Here is a 20,007-nt window from a genome sequence, read left to right on the forward strand (position 1 = left end):
TGGATTTATTTTTCTTCCCTGATGATCACGGCCATATTCCAAGATAAGACAATGTCAGGATTCATGGAGCTGGAATTGTGAAATGGTTCAGGGTTCAGGGAGCATGAGATCATCATTTTCACACATGGATTGTGTACATTTTACATTTGGAAAGTAGTACAGGAGGTCTGGGTATATAGATTGTATGAATTTATGCAGTTCTCTCCGCCACCAGCAGATGTCGCAGAAGCGCTCTTCACTCTCCAGTAATAACGGTCGCGCTGCTGCCCCCCGCTGGCCTGGCAAGTAACAAACGGAACAAATGGAAAACATATATATTAATATATTTTTTCAAAATTTGACAAAAATACATTTCTGTGTTTTATATAATGAAAATGAAAAAGCTGACAGGGTGATTTAAACTTGAAATGTATTAATTAAATTAACGTTAAGTAACCAATTATTATTATTATTATTATTATTAGTAGTAGTAGTAGTAGTAGTAGTAGCAGTAGTAGTAGTAGTACAAATGTTGACCAACCCTAACCCGTGAATAAAATAGTAATAATACAATTAAGAAAATAGCAAATTATAATAAAATAAAACAATTAAAATAATATTTACAATTATTATTATTATTATTATTATTATTATTATTATTGTTGTTGTTGTTGTTATTGTTGTTATTATTATTATTAGTCGTAGTAGTAGAAATGTTGACCAACACTAATCAGTAAATAAATAGTAATGAAAAATCTTTAAAAAAAGACAATTAAAATAAAAATTAATACTACTACTACTACTACTACTACTACTACTAATAATAATAATAATAATAATAATAATAATAATAATATATGAGGTGCCTAACAGTCATTATACTTGAATAAACTTAAATTAAAAATATTTTCAATCAAATTAAATAATCTTCAGGCAATCTTACCAATAAATAATATGAATATAATATGAGTCAGGTGTTTAAACTTAAGCTTAATTAGAAATTGTTAATATATATACACTCTGAACAGTGAAATAAATAGTAGTAATAAAATTATCAAATAACAATTCATACAAAGAAATAAGTCAAACTTGAATTGCTCTCCTCGCTAAACTCAGAGCAATTTATATCTGTATTCTTAATTAAGTAATAATAAAATAAAATATTGTAGCATAAAATAACGCAAAATTAGGTCATAAACAAAGTTCAAACAGCCATACCAAAAATACAAAATATTACAAAATAGTCCTGTGGACTACATTACCCAGAATGCAGCGGAAAACGCTGCTGCTGCTACTTCCGCTCCAGCAGTTTGTAAACACAGCGAAAGGAGAGATGGAGTCGAGAGGTCTCACCTAAAAATATTCTGCAGCGGGATAAAGCGGCTGTAGCGCGGCGGACAGCGGCCCGCAGGCCCGGGAAACTCATCTGCGGAGCTCAGGGCAGCCCGGGGGACTTTAATCCCGGAGATAGCGGCGATATTTCCGCTGTTTTATTCTGAAATTCAGCGCTGTGTGTGGTTTTTCTCTGATTATCAGCAGCCTGAGAGAGACTGAGCGCAGCGGACTGACAGACAGACAGAGCGACAGACAGCGCGGATACCGGATTATTCAGTGTAAAATTATTCAGTTTTATATCTTTAAATGGGGAACTGTCTCTCCTCGCAAGGTGCAGACGACCTGTCTCTCCTCAACGAGTCTGAAGGGGCCAGTCTTCCCGGGGAGCCTCCACCACCCTACCAGGTAACAGTGTTATCCACTACACAACTCAACTTCCAGCTCTTAAACTCATTAATCTCAGTATCACACTTTTCTAACATTAAACACCCCAAAAACTGAGATCTGAGCAACTGGATCACCTTTATAAGAGAATTTTTAGATGATTTATTACATTAATCAGCTTCTCCAGCTCTCTGTAGATAAGATAAGCTGGATAAATCACGTAAAGCACGTAGACATTTAAGTGAGTTTAGTACAGTGTGTGATGTGTAAGGTGTGGAAAAAGCTTCAGTGTGATTAGTGATTTTATCATTTTATTCTGTTATCATTATATATCCACTTAACTTATTTTTTTAAATCTTTTTTTCAACTCTTAATCGAATAACACACGTATTTAACCATTCAAAACATGTACTGGTCAAACTTTGCTTTGCTTTATTTTTTACAATGCTTCAAAGCTGAAGATATTATTATTATTATTATTTTTATTTATTTATTTATTTATTTTTTAATGCTTGTGCTGTTCTTATCCTTGTTTTATAATTTTTGTTTAAATCTATTTTATTTTATTTGAATATAAATGTCTTATTTCCTTATTGTTACTTTTTAATTGTTTTATTTGTTTTATATTACTTTTACATTTTGCTGATTTATTTCATTTTATTGTGAAGCACTTTGAGCTGCATTTTATGTATGAAAGGTGCTATATAAATAAAGTTTATTATTATTATTTTTATTATTATTATTATTATTACAAAACACGTGACTTTTAAAAAGCATGTTTAAAAGCAAGTGCACTAATTTCTCAGATTTTCTGTCAAGAAAGTCTTTATTTTAAAGAAATGGTTGAAGTTCCAATATGACAATAATAATCAATCCTGTTACTGGCACTCACTCCTGTTACTTTTTATGTTTTGAGTAACAGGAATTAAAGTAAGAGGAATTGGTTTTTAGCATAGAATTAGCAAAAACTTGAAAAATAATAGCGCGAGGACACTGAGCACATTCTAATGATTTTCCCAACATTCTTATTTTAAAATTGAACAAATAAAATCAAAGAATTAATTTAGGTAACAGGACTGGGTGTTGAGATTGAGCTCCTCAGTCATCATTACTGCATTATAAGATCAAATATACAGAAAAACTAATCTTGCATGGTCTTCAGAAGAACCAACTAATGTCACTTAATGTTGTAGATGTGACTTGTGTGTAGAATATTCCAGATGTTTCAGATGATCAGGGTTATGTTTTACGGTAAAAGGGCTAGGTGTGTCTTTTAATTTAAATATTATGGATTTATTATGAAAAAATATATATTTTTAAAGCATAGAAGGGATTTGGACATTTACAACATTCTGGAATGGCCATCTCAGTCCCCAGACCTGAACATTTTACTGAAATCTGTGGTGTGTTCTTTAAATAGTCAGAGGGATATTCATCCGTACTCATTTATCTCTTTTTCCCTCTCTTAAACTAGACATGTTTTATAATAAATGTTTCCTTTGGTTCATTTGTCCCCACAGCACAAATAGATAGAAATATCAGGGACATGGTACTGGAGGTGGGTGATATGGCCCATAAAATAATATCACAAAATGTAATTAGGTATTTTTGTGATAACGATACTCCTGGCAATATGACAAAACACTGAATTAAAAAAATATATATTTTAAGAATACACTACTGCAACAAAATGAACATTTAATTTTCTTATTGCATACAAAATGATACCCTTAACTGAGATATTAAAAAATACAATAATTTCTTTAAATTTGTAACAGAAGTCAATGATCCAGAATGTTGTGATACTAATAATAATGCACTCCAAATATCTCTATACATCCAGGATTAAAGTAAAATAAATGATACTGGACAGATATAATCTCTAGTAGATATATAATGGGAAATGAGAACAGTGTGAATTTTTATTTTGCTAAAAACAGTAAAAAAAAAAAAAAAAAAAAAAAAAAGTAGTATCCTGATGTGATAATTAGGGATGGGTGATATGGCACCATATTTCTGGGTATAATATTGTTCAGAATATTCAGAAATATTGGCAATTGATTATTGAGTACAATACAATATGGCACACCCCTACTTTAAACGTGTTAATGGTGTAAAAATATTGATTTCTTTGCATGGGCAACGCTATGCTCCTATCACTAGCTTTGTAAGCCTAATAAGAGCATCGTTAGAGCATGTTTTACTACAACCCAAGTCCATTTCACACCAGAGTTCTCCTTTAAGTTGTGAGAGTTTGCAGTGCTCTCCACATTATTATTTATTACATTATCTAGCTTCTTGAGAAATCTTTAAATAAATAAAAAAAATCCCATTACAAATACACTCCAGCCAAGCAATTAGCAGCCATTGCTAATCGCTACGTGCAGGTTTTTGATTTCCGAACAGGTTAGCAGTTATTTACACCTGAATTTGAGTAAATAAAGCAGCTTTCATTAAGTAAAATCAGCTCAGTGTTTGTATGGTAGAGCTGAGGAGCAGCTGTATTTATCCTGAGTCAGATTATAGTGCAGGTTTGAGGAGCCGTGTGGTTGTGTGGAGCGTTAAAGTGTATGACGGGTGCAGGTGTATGACTTGTCCAGGTGTGTGGAGCGTGCAGGTGTGGGTTCAGCCTGGGTGTTTGTGTATTTAACTAAATATTACCTCAGCTGAAGTTCAAAGAGCAATATTTCCATATTCCTCCAGTTCTTTTTTTATGAGCTTTACTGATAACCTGCTTTTCCTTCAGCTTTAACACACTGGCCTTTGAGTTCAGCAGTGGGCGAGAGAGATAAAGAGAGAGTAAAAGCGAGAGAAAGTAACTGTGGGTGAGCTTGTTGGTTGAGTTGGCAGCGATTGGCAACTTTTATAACTCTGAATGTTTTATTGCATTGCACTAACTGTGTTAATGGAGCGTACGTGTCATCATTCATTGTGCGTCAATACAGTACCAGACACAAGTTTGGACACAACCCTTAACATTTAATGTTTTTTTTGTTTTGTTTTTTTATTTTGCATTGGACCCCATTGTTTTTGCCCAGAACCTACTTTTGCGAACTAGTCCCAGGGTTTTTGAACCATTCCTTAACACAGGCCCTATACATCAAGCAATTCTTGCGTCCTTGACGTTTCTAACATAGTTTGATGTGACTCCGCCGTACTTATTCTAATCAGCTCACAATGTTGATCACTTCTGTAGAATACAGTGATATGAAATGATGCAGTTTTAGGCTGGATACATGACAACGACCCTAAACTCGGCTCAAAATCTACTAAAGCGTTCATGCAAAGGAACAAGTACAACGTTCTGGAATGATTATCTCAAATCATCTCTGTCCCCAGACCTGAATATTATTGAAAATCTGTGGAGTGATTTAACCCTTGTGTGGTGTTCGGGTCTGTGGGACCCGTTTTCATTTTTCATCAAATTATACTAAATAAATATTTTTTCTAAGTCAAACTCATTGGCATTGGCTCATTTTTTGTGAAAAACATATATCAAAACACATTTTCGATAAACACACACTGTACACCCCCCCTACACATTTATATTACATACAGTATGTTTGGCCAAGGGTTAATAAACATTGCTTCATTTGTAAATTTGAAACTAAACAAATTTTCTACTCATATCTTGAGTTGAATTCATTTTCTTTTACATTTTATTAATAAACTAATAAAAAAAGAGTAGCACTTTTTGAAAGAAATGTAACATAAGAAAGGTAAAGGGTAAATATTAACCATGTAAGCTGTTTATATTGCTTGCAATTTAGGTGAAGCAAGCATGCGTAAAGCATTTTAATGTAAAATTGCTTAATTTTGCTGAATTAAATACAAGTAACAAAGTAAACGAGTAACAAAAATATGAACACCACACAAGGGTTAAAGCGGGCTGATCAAACCTGACTGAACTGGAGATGATTTGTAAATTATTTGAGATGATCTACTTCCTGCGGAGACTGAGGAAAGCACATCTCCCACCCCCCATCCTCACCATGTTCTACAGAGGCACTGTAGAAAGCATCCTGAGCACCTGCATTACCGTCTGGTTTGGGAATTGCAACACCTCAGACCGCAAGACCCTACAGCGGATAGTGCGGACAGCTGAGAAAATCATCGGAGTCTCTCTTCCCTCCATCGCCGAGATCTACACCACACGCTGCATCCGCAAAGCCACCAGCATTGTGGACGACCCCACCCATTCCTCACACGGACTCTTTGCTCTGATGCCGTCCGGCAGAAGATACAGGAGCATCCGAGCCTCCACTACTAGACTCTGCAACAGCTTCATCCACCAGGCAGTCAGACTTCTCAACGCACAGAGACACAACTGAACCTCCACCCCACCCACCACTCACCCAACACACTCGCACAAAACTAAACTGTACACCCCCCCCCCCTTTACACAAAACTAAACTGTACACCCCTCCCCCTTTACACTCGCAAAGAACTGAACTTCACCCACACACACACCCAGTCAGCACACAGAGGCTGACATGACTTTATTTGCTGCACTCTTAAAAACTATAAACTCTACCTCAGTAACTGCTGTGATTATATATGTTCTATATGTTACAGTATGTCACACATCTCTGCACCTTATCCCCACTATACACTCTATTATACCGTATCGGTACTGCACTGTCCTGTCTTTAAATTTTCTCGTCTTTTGTATTTATTGTATTTATTGTTATTTAGTGTTATAATTTTATAATTTTATGTTGCACTGTCGTCACTCCTGCACTTTATGTTGTCTATTGCTTGTGGTTCTATGTTGCACCATGGTTCCGGAGGAACGTAATTTCATCACACTGTGTACCTGTACTCAGATGTAATGACAATAAAAGCCTCTTGACTTGACTTGACTTGACTTGACTTAAAGAAGAATGGTCCAAAATACCTTCAACCAGAAGCAAAAACAGACTCTTATTGGCAGCTATAGGAAGCTTTTAGAGGCTGTTATTTCTGCAAAAGGAGGATCTACTAAATATTGATGTAATTTTTCTGTTGAGAGCCCAAATTTGTTATAATTTCTTTACTTTATTATTTTCTACCTTGTAGATTAATATTGAAGACATTGAAATTTTAAAGAAATGCACCTGGAATTATTCAAAGAAGATTTAAACAGGAAATAATGTGTTTTATACTTTAGATTCTTCTAAGTATCACCTTTTGCTTTGATGCCTGATATTCTTGCCCACTCTTGGCTAGTTCTCTCAATTGTCTTTACAAGGTAGAACCTGGAATAGTTCTCCAACTGTCTTAAAGGACTTATAGAGGTTCTGAGTTCTTGTTAAAAGCTTTTGTTTCATTCTGCGCTCCAACCTGTCCAAACCACAGGGTGCTAGGGTAACTTTTTGAACTGAACTGAAATATAAACTTAAAACATCTCAAGATAAGTTGATAAAAAAACAAAATCTAAAAGTGCAAGTATTTTAAAGGGCTTCAAATAGACTGTCTCATGTAATGAACTATCCTCTATTTCAGTAGCATGCCCATCAGATTGCTAACTCCTGTATTTATTATAATAGTTTAAAATACATTTTGCTGAGAAAATAAAGTCAGATACAGTTGTCATTTTGTAATGTTTCATATGTTAAGTGGACGGGTCAATATTAAACTATTCAGTGATATCAGCTTTACTGTAAAACACTTACACTGTAATCTGCTGAGAACAAACATGCCTAATGGCTTTAAAAGCCTGAGAAACTCACTGCAGTTCAGATCTGCAGCTCTAGGCTTAGTTTGTGTCTGGAAATGTTTAATCTTGTGGGCTGTAAACACACTGAGCCCAGACTTTATGTCAACTCCACAAATCTCTACAAACTCCTGACGGCTACATTAGTTCTTATAGCACCATTGTACAGCTGCCATGTTACAAATACCAAAAAATAAAATATTACATCACTTGACTCACTAGATTTTTTTTTTTCATCAGACTCTTCTCACCTATGAACAACACAGTGCAAGTCTGGTTTTTAAGATTTAAATAAAGAACTGAAAGTATTAGGGGCCGCCAAGTGGTCTATGATCGGGAGATTGCTGGTTCGAATCCTGGTTATGCAGCTTGCCATCAGCTGCCAGAGCCCTGAGAGAGCACAATTGGCCTTCCTCTCTCTGGGTGGGTACAGTAGATGGCGCTGTTTCCCTTCATCATTTCTCGGGTGATGTCGATCAGCACAAGGCGTCTGTGAGCTGATGTATCTGCGGGATATACAGCTGAGTAGCAGCTGAGTGGATAAGACAATTGGCCTTTCTAAATTGGGAGAAATTGTGAAAAAATAGAAATATTTTCTGTTTAAACTTTTCTGTTTAAACCAAAGTAGCAGGTGAGAAAGGTGCTACAAATCTCAGTCTGAACCCAATGACAAAAATTTGCTTCAAAAAAAGAGGTGTTCTCGGTCAGGATCTACTAAACCATGATCTGGATTCTGCTTCTTCTTTTTTTAGATGGTCCGGATCAATTTGAACCAATTACAGGATGTTGAGTTAAACTATAGAAGAAAAAATGGCGTTGTGCCAAATACTGACTCCCTTTACATCCCTGCATATGTTGCAGTAGTAAGGGTACATCAGATTTGGCTGGTGATTCTGTATCTACTGTAACTGTAGATTAATTTTTATTAATAAACAGAACTAAAAACATTCAGAGGGGAATCTGTTGCACTTGTTCTGCTTCTGATGGGAGACCGATTCTGGCAGGGAGGCAGAATTCAACACAGCACCAGGAAAGGCAATTACAACTACAGCTGACCTGACAGCATTCTACAAACCAAGCATTGTCAAATATAGGGAGACTAATTAATGTTCAGTACTTAGCGTACCTCTAAATTAATCTTTAAACTCTTCTGCTTGTATGAATAACCATTGTTTGAACTTTTCAGTGAACTAAACATGTGGGGAGACTTTCTCTATTCATTTCCACTTAGTGTAATTCCTGAAAATCCAGCCACTCAGCACAGGCTGGAATGTGGTAAGACTGAAACTGGGCACGCTCTGTGAGAAACCTTTAATCCACCAAATGATGTTGTTCATGTGTATTTATGTTCTAATAAAAATCATCTAAACTATAAAGAAAAACATATAAAACAATGTAATAAACTAAACCCGAATATGTTTTATATTTTAGATTCTTTAAAGTAGCTCCTCTTGCATAAATGACAGCTTTGCTTATCTTGGCTGGATTTTCTCAGTCAGCTTTATGAGGTAGAGTCACCTGAAATTCAGGCTTTCAGTTAACAGCTGTGCTGAACTCGTCGTTAATTACTTACATTTCTTACCTCTTAATAATGTGTTTGAGAGCATCAGTTGTAAAGTTGTGAAGAGGTAGAGTTACAGGTATACAGTGAATAATAGCTCTATTTGAGTAATATTCTGTTCCAGATTATGAGAAGAACTACTCAACTAAGTAAAGAAAAAAAAAAATACTTCAAAAAAAGTAGGTCAAGCAAACACCATCAAAAACGTTATGATCGAACTGGCACTCATCAGGAAAGAATGAGCAAGTGATTACAATATATACAATACATCTCTGGAAAGAAATTAAGAGACCACTTGAAAATAATACGTTTATTTGATTTTACCGAATTGAAAACCTCTGGAATATAATCAAGAGGAAGATGGATGATCACAAGCCATCAAACCAAACTGAACTGCTTGAATTTTTGCCCCAGGAGTAAAGCAGCATAAAGTTATCCAAAAGCAGTGTGCAAGACTGGTGGAGGAGAACATGATGCCAAGATGTGTGAAAATTGTGATTAAAAACCAGGGTTATTCCACCAAATATTGATTTCTGAACCCTTAAGTGTGTTTGTGTGTCTTAATCTTCTGCAGGAGCGTGTACAGGTACCCGTGTACCACCCCACACCCAGTCAGCCCCGGCTGGCCACCCAGCTGACGGAGGAGGAGCAGATCCGGATCGCTCAGCGCATCGGCCTCATCCAGCACCTCCCCCGTGGAATCTTCGACCCCGGCTCCGAACCCTCCGACAAGAAGATCAAAGAGTGAGTGACAGGACGACTTTAAGACTAAAACATTTTTAATGTTTACTTCAAATTTAGCTGTTGACTGCTTCGGCTGCTGCTGTAAATTTAGTGGAGGTTACCGTAATGTTTGCACTAAAAGGCGCATTAAAAATCCTTACATTTTTTCCTGTTATACAGAAGTTTCAGTTTAGTTCTGAAGCATTAGCATTAGCCGCTAACCACAGTAAGCGCTAGCTCTTTTGCCGTTCGGAGGTGAGTATTATTGGCCTGTACCTTGCTGCTAACCCCAGCTAGCACTGCTGGAGCAGCATTAGCATTAGCCGCTAACTGTGCAAAGCACTGGCTAGCTCTTTCATCATTCATAGGCGAGTATTACTGGCTTGTACCAGCGCTAGCTCTTTCATCATTCATAGGCGAGTATTACTGGCTTGTACCCTGCTGCTAACCCTGGCTAGCACTGCTGGAGCAGCATTAACATTACCTGCTAACCGTGTAAAGCGCTAGTTAGTTCTTTCACCATTCAGAGGTGAGTATATCGGACTGTAGTCTGCATGTTTACCGGGTTAAAAGAAGCTCTTTACTCACCCAAATAAAAAGTTTTCAGTAGAGAAATCTGTGTAGATTAACATCCAGCACTCGTTTGACTTTAAAAGAAAATGTTTTTTTTTTAAGAATTACAGTTTCCTGTTCCAAGTAGCCTTATAATCTAATGCGCCTTATGTATAAAAAAATAGACCAGTAAAAAGACGCTCATTGATAGTGCGCCTTATAATCCAGTAAGCCTTATAGTGTGAAAAATATGCTAAATATGGTCTGCAGCATTTGCTGTGGCTCTTTTGTGTGGTTAGTGGTGTTTGTTAGCTCGGCTACTCACTATATAAAAATATACTATGTCAAAAGATGTTCTGCACATTTTAGTGTTTACCCTCCTGCCAAACACACCTGATCCAGTCACTAATCTAGTTTATTAACGCACCGTCTTCTCGCAGGTGTGTGATCTGCATGCTGGACTTTGAGTACGGCGACCCCATCCGGTTCCTGCCCTGCATGCACATCTACCACGTGGACTGCATCGACGCCTGGCTCATGCGCTCCTTCACCTGCCCGTCCTGCATGGAGCCCGTGGACGCCGCCTTGCTGTCCACCTACGAGACCAACTGAGAGATACGCCCACCCGCAGGGGGGCATCCACCTGATCCTGATCCTACATGCCAATCCAGTCAGCCGAGGGTTCAGCCCCACGCGAGGGATTAGCATTAGCGCGGGGGCGGTGGCTTTGGCGACCGTGTTTGGGAATGTGTGTGAGTGTAGGTGTGCCCATGCAAAAATATGATAAGTGATACTGATATTGAAGGTATATTCCAGTGAAGTTTAAAGGTCTGTATGAATTGGAATATATTGATGTATTAATAATATAGTATATTCCATTTTCTTGAAAGAGACAAGATCCTAAATTTGATTGGACGTCTAAAGACGCGTAGAGAGCATAGAGTGAAAAGAAACGTGACCTTTTATGGGCCAAAACTGTGCGATTTTGACGCTGGGTTAGCTCAGATGGAGTGATTTAATAGGAATATGAACTATTTAAAGGATAATTTTGATGGAGGTAGACTATTATAACTGTGTTATAAGTGGGTGGGGCAACTCTTTTTCTTTTTTTTTTTTTTTTTTTTTTTTTGTCTTTTTCCACGCTTTTTTTTTTTTCCTCCCAGAATGTGCAATACACAGAAAAAGAAGAAGCTTTTTTTTTTTGTAATTGGGCTTTAATGTATTTGAAGATTTTGAAGGGTTTGAAAGGTTTGAGAGGTGATGGGTGTTGATATTGTGGCTCCAAAGCACAAATCTTTGATGAATTTTGATGGAAATGTGAGAAAATATATGTATATATGCATATACGCTGACATGCCAAAAGTCATGGGACACTAGTATCATGTACTATGACTTTTACTATGCCCTATTGAAGCTCAAGAACTTTGGGATATGTGTGTGGGATCTTCTCCATTGAATGTGGATGCGATTGTTTGATTGATTGATTGGTTGATTTCTGACATCTGTTTGCATGGACAATTCTAGCCAGAAGCCACCAGTCACAATCATTACTAGTAGGGAAAATCACAAGGCATCTCACCATACGATATTAACCCACGATCACAATATTAAAGACAATTCTCTACAATACATCACACTATTCATTTGATTATAGTGCCACTATGTGGAGTAACATAGATCACATGCTGCTGTCCCATGACTTTTGGCACGTCAGTGAATGTGTTTACTTGAGTCTGCTGCCTTGCGTTTCTTGACTTACACTCTTAATCAGAAAAAAAATATATAAGATTAATATTAATAATACATGTGCTTCAAATTATGGAACCATTTGAAGCGTCTGTAGTTTTGAAACACTCCAGCGCTGCACAGTTCACTGTTTTCTTGGCTCTTTATTGGGCTGAATAGTTGGCATTGTGTTAAATACATTATACAGCTCTGGAAAAAAATAAGAGACCACTTCAGTTTCTGAATCAGTTTGTCTGATTATGCTATTTATAGGTTTATGTTTGAGTATAATCAACATTTATTTGCAGAAAATGAGAAATTGATGAAATAAAAAAAAGATGCAGAGCTTTCAGACCTCAAATAATGCAAAGAAAATAAGTTCACATTCATTAATAAGTTTTTAGAGTTCAGAAATCAATATTTGGTGGAATAACCCTGGTTTTTAATCACAGTTTTGTTTTCATGCATTTTGGCATCATGTTCTCCTCCACCAGTCTTACACACTGCTTTTGGATAACTTATGTTTTCCAGAGCTGTATATTTTACACATTTATTCTGAAAAGATTAGCTTGATATATTATTTTATTAACAGATGAATATTATGCTCACTCTAGCAGTGAAAAGGGTTGTATGTTTACATGAGAATCATGGCAATAAGTAAAATCTGACTGGTTATATGGAAGAAGTACCGTATTGTAATTGTAGAAGATCTGATAGGCTGGTTTACGTATTATTAGCTCTCAGTGATTTGAAGTGATATGGGTTTTAAAAGTTGCTGTTACTGAACAGGAAACACTAAATTGTGTGGGATTAGCTCACCCCTGCTGTAGAAGTGCTTCTCTGGAGAATACAGATGTGAAGTCTGATCCAGATGTTCTTCTGTTTGTGGAAATCGATTCTGTTATATATCCTTTGCTGCTGTTTTCTAGGTTCTGGGAGAGAAGAACATGCTCTTTTTGTGCTGATCTGAAAAGGTTATTCTAATGTTTTCAACTTAATCTCAATCTGCTGTTAGTCTGTTTACTGCATGGACAGTTCTGGCCAGAAGTTGCAGGTCACGTTCATTACCACCCGCTGTGTAATTCCAGTATTTCATATTTATTAAGTTTACATTAAGCTTACTCTCTTATCCAGAGCGATTTACTACTTAAGAACTCTAAAGCCCTATCCGGACGGGATAAGTTTCTCAGGGGGATGTCTGTAAAAAATATTTCATACTTCTACTCAGTGATAAAACTCCCGCATCCGGACTGCAACTGAAAAAAAAAAAGAAAAAACAGGAGGACCAGTGAGTTTTTTTTTTTAGGCTTTCATGGTCACATGACATTGCGTTCAGTAGCTCCTCCATTTCCACACGCTGTTGTGTTTTTCACATGGATCTCCGTGGAAAGGCGCACCCAAAGTGTACAGTAATTGCGGTGCTCGGCAGTGGACAAATAGCTATTTTATTAAACTCGAGGAGGCGAAACTCAGAAATGTGGATCCGGATGGGACTAAAATAGCCGGAGGACCATGAAAAGATTTCAGCAAAAACAGTAGATAATTCAGCCTGTAATTTCTAAGGACGTCTAAGAAAAACACGTACATGTCAGTTGTGGATGGGAATAAAATCACAGAGGACCCCACAAAAAGGAGAAAATCCCGTTGTAGCCCATCTTTATCTGGACGGGTTCAGTTTCTCAGGGGGTTCTGGGGTAATTTTCTCTTTTATAAGGTGTCCTCTGTGATTTTATTCCTGTCTGGAACGACCATGTATGTGTTTTTCTCAGACGTCATTTGAGATAAAAAAAATTACAGGCTGAATTATCTACTGTTTTTCGCTGAACTCTTTTCGTGGTTCTCTAATAATTTTAGTCCTGTTCAGATCCACATCACTAAGTTTTGTCTCCTCAAGTTTAATAAAATATCTATTTGTCCACTGCTACACACCGTAATTACACTTTGGGCGCTCATTTCCACGGAGATCCCTGTCAAAAACACAACAGTGAGTGGAAATGGAGAAGCTACTGAACGCCTCAATGTCATGTGACCGAGAAAGCCTTAAAAAACTCACTGGTCCTCCTGTTTTTTAAATTACAGTCTGGATGCAGGAGTTTTATCACTCTAAAAGTGATGAAGTGTGAAATATGTTTCACAGACGTCCCCATGAGAAACTAATCCCATCCGGATAGGGCTTTAGTCACACAGACCAGGAATTGAACCCCAGTCTCTCACAGGATGTGATGGCTCACAAGCAGGCAGTGTTGTTATCCACTGCGCCACACCAATATAGAATTGATTAAAGAATCATTTGTAGCACAGCTCAGACAGATGAAACAGATCTCATATCAGCATTTAAGAGCATTTCTTCCTCCAGAACTGTTTTTCATATATCTTTGCCTTTACTTAACACCACCTTAACTTAAACTTCTTTCTGTCCAATCCGCTTTGCCTTGACTGACCATGTGCGCTGTTAAAAATTTTAAGTACGTAGTATTTTATTTTATTTTATTTAGTTTTATTTAGTTTGTTTTCCATTATGGTTATCATATGTGATGTTATTATTTTGCCTTTTAAAAATGTTGGTAAAATGATGACCCAGTCGTCTTTGTGCACCTTTTTTTTTATATTTCCACAGCTAACCGAAAGCTTTAACATGATTTTTCTTCCTTTTTTGTAATGTTTACGGCTGACGGGCGCTTTAGTTTCCTGATTGCGTTTTTGATAATCTTTTCCGTCTTTTATATGTGTTGACAAAACAAAAAGAAGTACAAATCCCATTTGTGTCGCAGACATCTATGCTGAAAACGAAATAATTGTGACTTTTTTTAAGTATAGGGCTGAATTAATCAGGTTAATCTTATTGAACCATTGTAAAAAAAAAACAAAAAAAAAAACATAGCACTATTGTACAGAAGCTGAAAACATTAAGGCCTGTATTCATAAATATGCTGTGTCTCAAACTGGACACTATAGAGATGTATTACACACAGAATGATCTATTTTAAGCGTTTATTTATTTTATTATTGATGATTATGGCTTACAGCCAATGAAAACCCAAAAATCAGTACCTCAGAAAAAATGTATATTATATAAGACCAATTGGTACTTTTGTACCAATTGCAGTGTGGGCAGTTTGCCAAGTCCTGCTGGAAAATGAAATCCACATCTCCATAAAAGTTTTCAGTAGCAGAGGGAAGCATGAAGTGCTGTAAGATTTTGTGGGGAAACAAAAAACTGCACTGACTTTAGACTTGATAATAAAACACAGTGGATCAACACCAGCAGATGACAGACATGTCTCTCCAAACCATCACTGATTGGTGGAAACTTCACACTAGACCTCGAGCAGTTTGGACTGTGTGTCTCTCCACTCTTCCTCCAGACTCTGCTCCCTTGATTTACAAATGAAATGTAAAATGTACTGATGATCAGTGATGGTTTGTAGAGACATGTCATCTGCTGGTGTTGATCCACTGTGTTTTATTATCAAGTCTAAAGTCAGTGCAGTTTTGTTTTCCCACAAAATCTTACAGCACTTCATGCTGAACCTCTGCTTTTTATTTTACTTTTATGCAGATGTGGATTTCATTTTCCAGCAGGACTTGGCAAACTGCTCACACTGATACCAAAAGTACCAAATGTTTTTTTATTAAATATTATAATTTTCTGATACACTGTTTTTTTGGGGTTTTAGTGGCTGTAAGCCATAAACATCAACAGAAAGTATTAGGTTGTTCACCCAATAAAAAACCAATGCCCTCCTTTAGTATGAATCATTATATGGCAAGTTGTACACAAACACCGCCCCCTTGTGGAAGGGTTTATGAATACAGGGCTTGCACTCTTGAAAATAAAGGTTCTACAAGGGAATGGTTCTTTAATTGATGCCGTAAAACTAGGGTTCCCAACCTTTTGCAGTTTGTATAGGCTCAAACTGGCATAAATTGACTTATGTTTTTAGCCTTTTCTTTATCCATGATGTGTAAAACGCTTAATGGAAGTCTTTATAGACAACTCTGAGTTGCAGTCAGAGACTGTAAAAAAGATGGACGCCGTGTCGCCGTTCCCATTCATTCAATGAAAATGAAGCCAAAATCTTCCGCCATGTTGGCGATCCTGAAACCCGAGTCTGTAGAGCGCAGTAGAGACCAGAGGAGGGAGAAAGACTGTGGAGAGACAGCCTACTCATTTGAATAACCCCGCCCCTGAGGGCTGCCTCCACAGAGCTCACACAGTCTATGGTCCCGCCCATACAGTCATTGGTCTCACTCCGGCTAGGTGTAACCCAGCCCTTTTACAATAACCACACCTTTTTGAATAGAGCTGAATAACGTTTTAAAAAACGAATTCTGTGGGGATATAAAATATAAAAACTTAACAATATAAGCAGAGGTTACACTAGCTGCTGCATTTAAATAATGGAGATAGAATTACAGTATATTGGAGAAAAAAACGTGTTTGAAAGTTGTCTGTTTTGCCCATAGACTGTGTATAGCTGAACAGAGCATCGTCTCTCAAAAGTGAAGCCACCACAGGTCGGGCGCCCCCTGCTGTTCGGTTTCAGAAAGCTGTGTAACTCCACCCATCCCCATAGGTTTCAATGGCAAAACAGACAATTTTCAATCAAGTTTTTTTTTTCCAATATACTGTAATTCTACCTCCTTTATTTAAATGCAGCAGCTAGTGTAACCTCTGCTTATATTGTTAAGTTTTTATATCCCCACAAAATTAATTTTAAAAACGTTATTAAGCTCTATTCAAAAAGGTGTGGTTATTGTAAAAGGGCTGGGTTACACCTATAGCCGGGGTGGGACCAATGACTGTATGGGCGGGACCATAGACTGTGTGTGCTCTGTGGAGGCAGCCCTCAGGGGCGGGGTTATTCAAATGAGTAGTACTGCACTCTAAAGACTCGGTTTTCAGGATCGCAAACATGGAGGAAGATTTTAGCTTCATTTTCATTGATTAATGAATGGGAACGGCGACACGGCGTCCATCTTTTTTACAGTCTCTGAGTGAGAACAAAGGACTGGAAATTGAAGGTCAAATTACTATTTCAGAAACATCACTGACAAAAACTGACAAAATTATTCCTTTAAACACCATTTTTTTAGCCTATTCTGACTACTGCACTTGCGCAGATCTCCACACTGAGGTGGGCTTTGTCCCTCTAGCAAGCTGATTGGCTCTTTTTCTTGAAGGGCAGACTTTAGTTGTGAACAGACGTTTACAATGTTAAGAGTTGTGTGAGTTTAATGGAAACAGAACCAACCACCCTTTGTAGCACCTTTATTGTAAACAGTGTGAATTTAATTCAGCCTGATCAAATTGCTGGTCTTAGAAGAGGCTACGTTTAGACAGCAGGACTGAATGGACTGAATGGTGGTTCAGTCTGTCTAGACGTAGCCTGATAATCTGTAGGACGTGTAAATTTTTACTTTACATATGAAGTTGGATATGTTTATAAAGGTATGTAGCTCTAGTACAGATCTTCTGTTTTATTTCCTTTTTTCCAATGCAAAATGAGAAAATAGTGATTCAACGAACTCCTGTGAAGTACAATCATCATCCCTCATGACTTTTCTGTGTAGATTTCTTTTCACCTGACGTATATAATAATGACGTGGTTTGATTGCTGCCACCTGCCAGGTGTCAGTCTGCTGCTGCTGAGTCCAGTGCTGAAGTTGATGGTGTAAATTTTGCGTACGTTCGGTTCGTACGCAGCGAAAGGCACAGCTTTTAGGACGATCACAGACACCATTATTAAAAACAACAACATGAATAAATGCCAAACTCTTCCAGAAATCTGTCTCTGTGTGTGATTTTGTTACTTGTTGTAAGGGCTCATACAGAAAGGGAATCAAACTTGGGTTATTTGATCACAACACAACCACCTTACTGGGTGAGCTACCTAGTAAAGGCAGTTAATAGGACCCAAGAGCAGTGTAGGCAAGACTGAGAGCAGATTAAGTTGGAATAAAAAATAAACCAAAGTTTAATTGGTGGAAGAGTGCTCTACCACTCTTTTAGCCAAAGCAGCTGTGGTGAGAAATGGTAGGGATTGTTTTAGAGGAGGTGGGTCCAAAAAGGAGGTAAAAAAAAAAAGAACAACCCGCACAAACGTGGGGATTTTGGCGGGAAAAAGAGAACAAAGGATGCCAGGAGGAGGCTGGCTTTCCCAGGGGTAGGGAAAAATAGTTAAACAAAACAAAATGGCTTCTCCAACAAAAGGAAAACTGAAAAACTGAGATAGGGGAAAATAAAGGAGAAAAGGAAGGCACAGATTTATTTATTTATTTATTACTTTTTTCTCTCTCTTTGTTGAGAGGAAGGGAAAAGGAGGGAAAGAAAGAAATGATCTCAGGGACTCGAGAGTTCAAAAGTATAAGGAATGGTAGCCACTTGGCCACTCACACACAAAGACACAGCAACTGCTGGTCTGTGTTCCTCACTCTTTTAAAACCAACCCACAGGTGTTCCTGATTAGGCCTGATTGCTACCTGAGGCTGCCCGTTGCCCCCCTCTGGTGGTCGGAGGGCGCCTAGCCCTGGAGCCAGCCCTTACACTTGTACACATTTTGGACAAGAGTATTGCGACACCTGGTCACACATTCTTTCATGCATTTCTGATTTCTTCTAAAACCAGAAGTGTTAAAAGAGTTCACCCTCCTTTTGTTGGAGTAAAACAGTCTCTACTGTCCAAGAAAAAAAAATTCTTCACACTAGATTTAGGAAGGAACATTGTGGTGAAGATTTGATTGCATGCATTCAGCAACCAGAGCAAGGGTTAGCCATCTACTAACTCTACTAGCCCTGAAATCCTTTAGCTTTTCTTTTCATTTTTAATAAGAGAGACAGAGATGGATTAATTATTATGTTTGTTATTATTAATATGTTTCATATGAGTGCTATATATGTGATGCCTGTAGAGATATCAGCTCTCAGTCCAGTAACTGATCTCCTGTGTGCTGCAGTGTATAGATCTCATATTCATATAGAGCAGTTTGTGGGCTGTTATGAAGCACTAAAGTGATCTGAAAATCAGACAGACAGAGCTGTTTTATATAAAACATATGTAGAAATATTTATTATGTCTGTTAATACAGGCTATTTTCAGGAAGTATCATGCTATGTTTATGTAATGTCTGTACTGTGAGATGGTCTAGTGGTACAAAATATAATGACATTATAAAATATTAAAGATTCTTCTGGATTTCTTTCCAGTAATAAGTTAGGCTTTGTTTATTACTATAAACTTCCATTCTATTACTATACTATTACTAAACTTCCATTACTATAAACTTCCATTCATCATTGTACATACTGCAAGAATAAATTTAAAAAATGGGATTGTTTAGACATTACAGCATGTTTACTATTTTTTTTTATTATTATTATTATTATTATTATTATTTTATTATTATTATTATTTTTTTTTTTTTTTCAAAAAAATGAAAATTTATTTTCATGGGTGTAATCGGGAATATTTTTTTCCTATTAACAATGACAGGTATATAATTAAAAGCGCCAGACATATGGCAAGACAGACATATTTGCAGAAGAAGTGAAAAAATCACTTTCTCTGATTTTACTACATTGTGTATATATGTATATATATATATATATATATATATATATATATATATATATATATATATATATATATATATATATATATGTATATATATATATATACACACACACACACAGCTCTGAAGAAAAAAAATGATTTGCCAAGAGGAAGATGGATGATCACAAGCCATCAAACCAAACTGAACTGCTTGAATTTTTGCACCAGGAGTGAGCAAAAAAATGGGTATCCAAAAGCAGTGTGTAAGACTGTTGGAGGAGAACATGCCAATATACAGAGTGGAGAGACACACAGTCCAAACTGCTCGAGGTCTAGTATGAAGTTTCCACCAATCAGTGATGGTTTGGATAAAGAGACATGTAATCTGCTGGTGTTGATCCACTGTGTTTTATTATCAAGTCTAAAGTCAGTGCAGTTTAGTTTTCCCACAAAATCTTACAGCACTTCATATCTTACAGCTTCCCTCTGCTTCTGACAACT

The 20,007-nt window shown here is 37.0% G+C and overlaps 1 protein-coding gene across 1 annotated transcript; it reads left to right on the forward strand.

Moving 5' to 3' along the window:
- Positions 1-1,241: 1,241 nt before the first annotated feature.
- Positions 1,242-11,418, forward strand: rnf11a (ring finger protein 11a). The gene is made up of 3 exons (XM_007260624.4): positions 1,242-1,719; positions 9,529-9,698; positions 10,670-11,418. The coding sequence occupies exons 1-3, from the start codon at positions 1,621-1,623 to the stop codon at positions 10,839-10,841; spliced, it is 441 nt and encodes a 146-aa protein (XP_007260686.1). The 5' UTR covers positions 1,242-1,620; the 3' UTR covers positions 10,842-11,418.
- The last annotated feature ends 8,589 nt before the right edge of the window (positions 11,419-20,007 follow it).

Source organism: Astyanax mexicanus, chromosome 21 (assembly GCF_023375975.1).
Source record: "Astyanax mexicanus isolate ESR-SI-001 chromosome 21, AstMex3_surface, whole genome shotgun sequence".
Lineage (NCBI taxonomy): Eukaryota > Metazoa > Chordata > Actinopteri > Characiformes > Acestrorhamphidae > Astyanax > Astyanax mexicanus.

What these genes read in the sequence shown, in the direction of transcription:
- rnf11a (XM_007260624.4), top strand. Translation starts at nt 1,621, where the DNA reads ATGGGGAACTGTCTCTCCTCGCAAGGTGCAGACGACCTGTCTCTCCTC. An exon ending in AGCCTCCACCACCCTACCAG is followed by an intron (nt 1,720 to 9,528) that starts GTAACAGTGTTA and finishes AATCTTCTGCAG; the next exon opens with GAGCGTGTACAGGTACCCGT. An exon ending in TCCGACAAGAAGATCAAAGA is followed by an intron (nt 9,699 to 10,669) that starts GTGAGTGACAGG and finishes GTCTTCTCGCAG; the next exon opens with GTGTGTGATCTGCATGCTGG.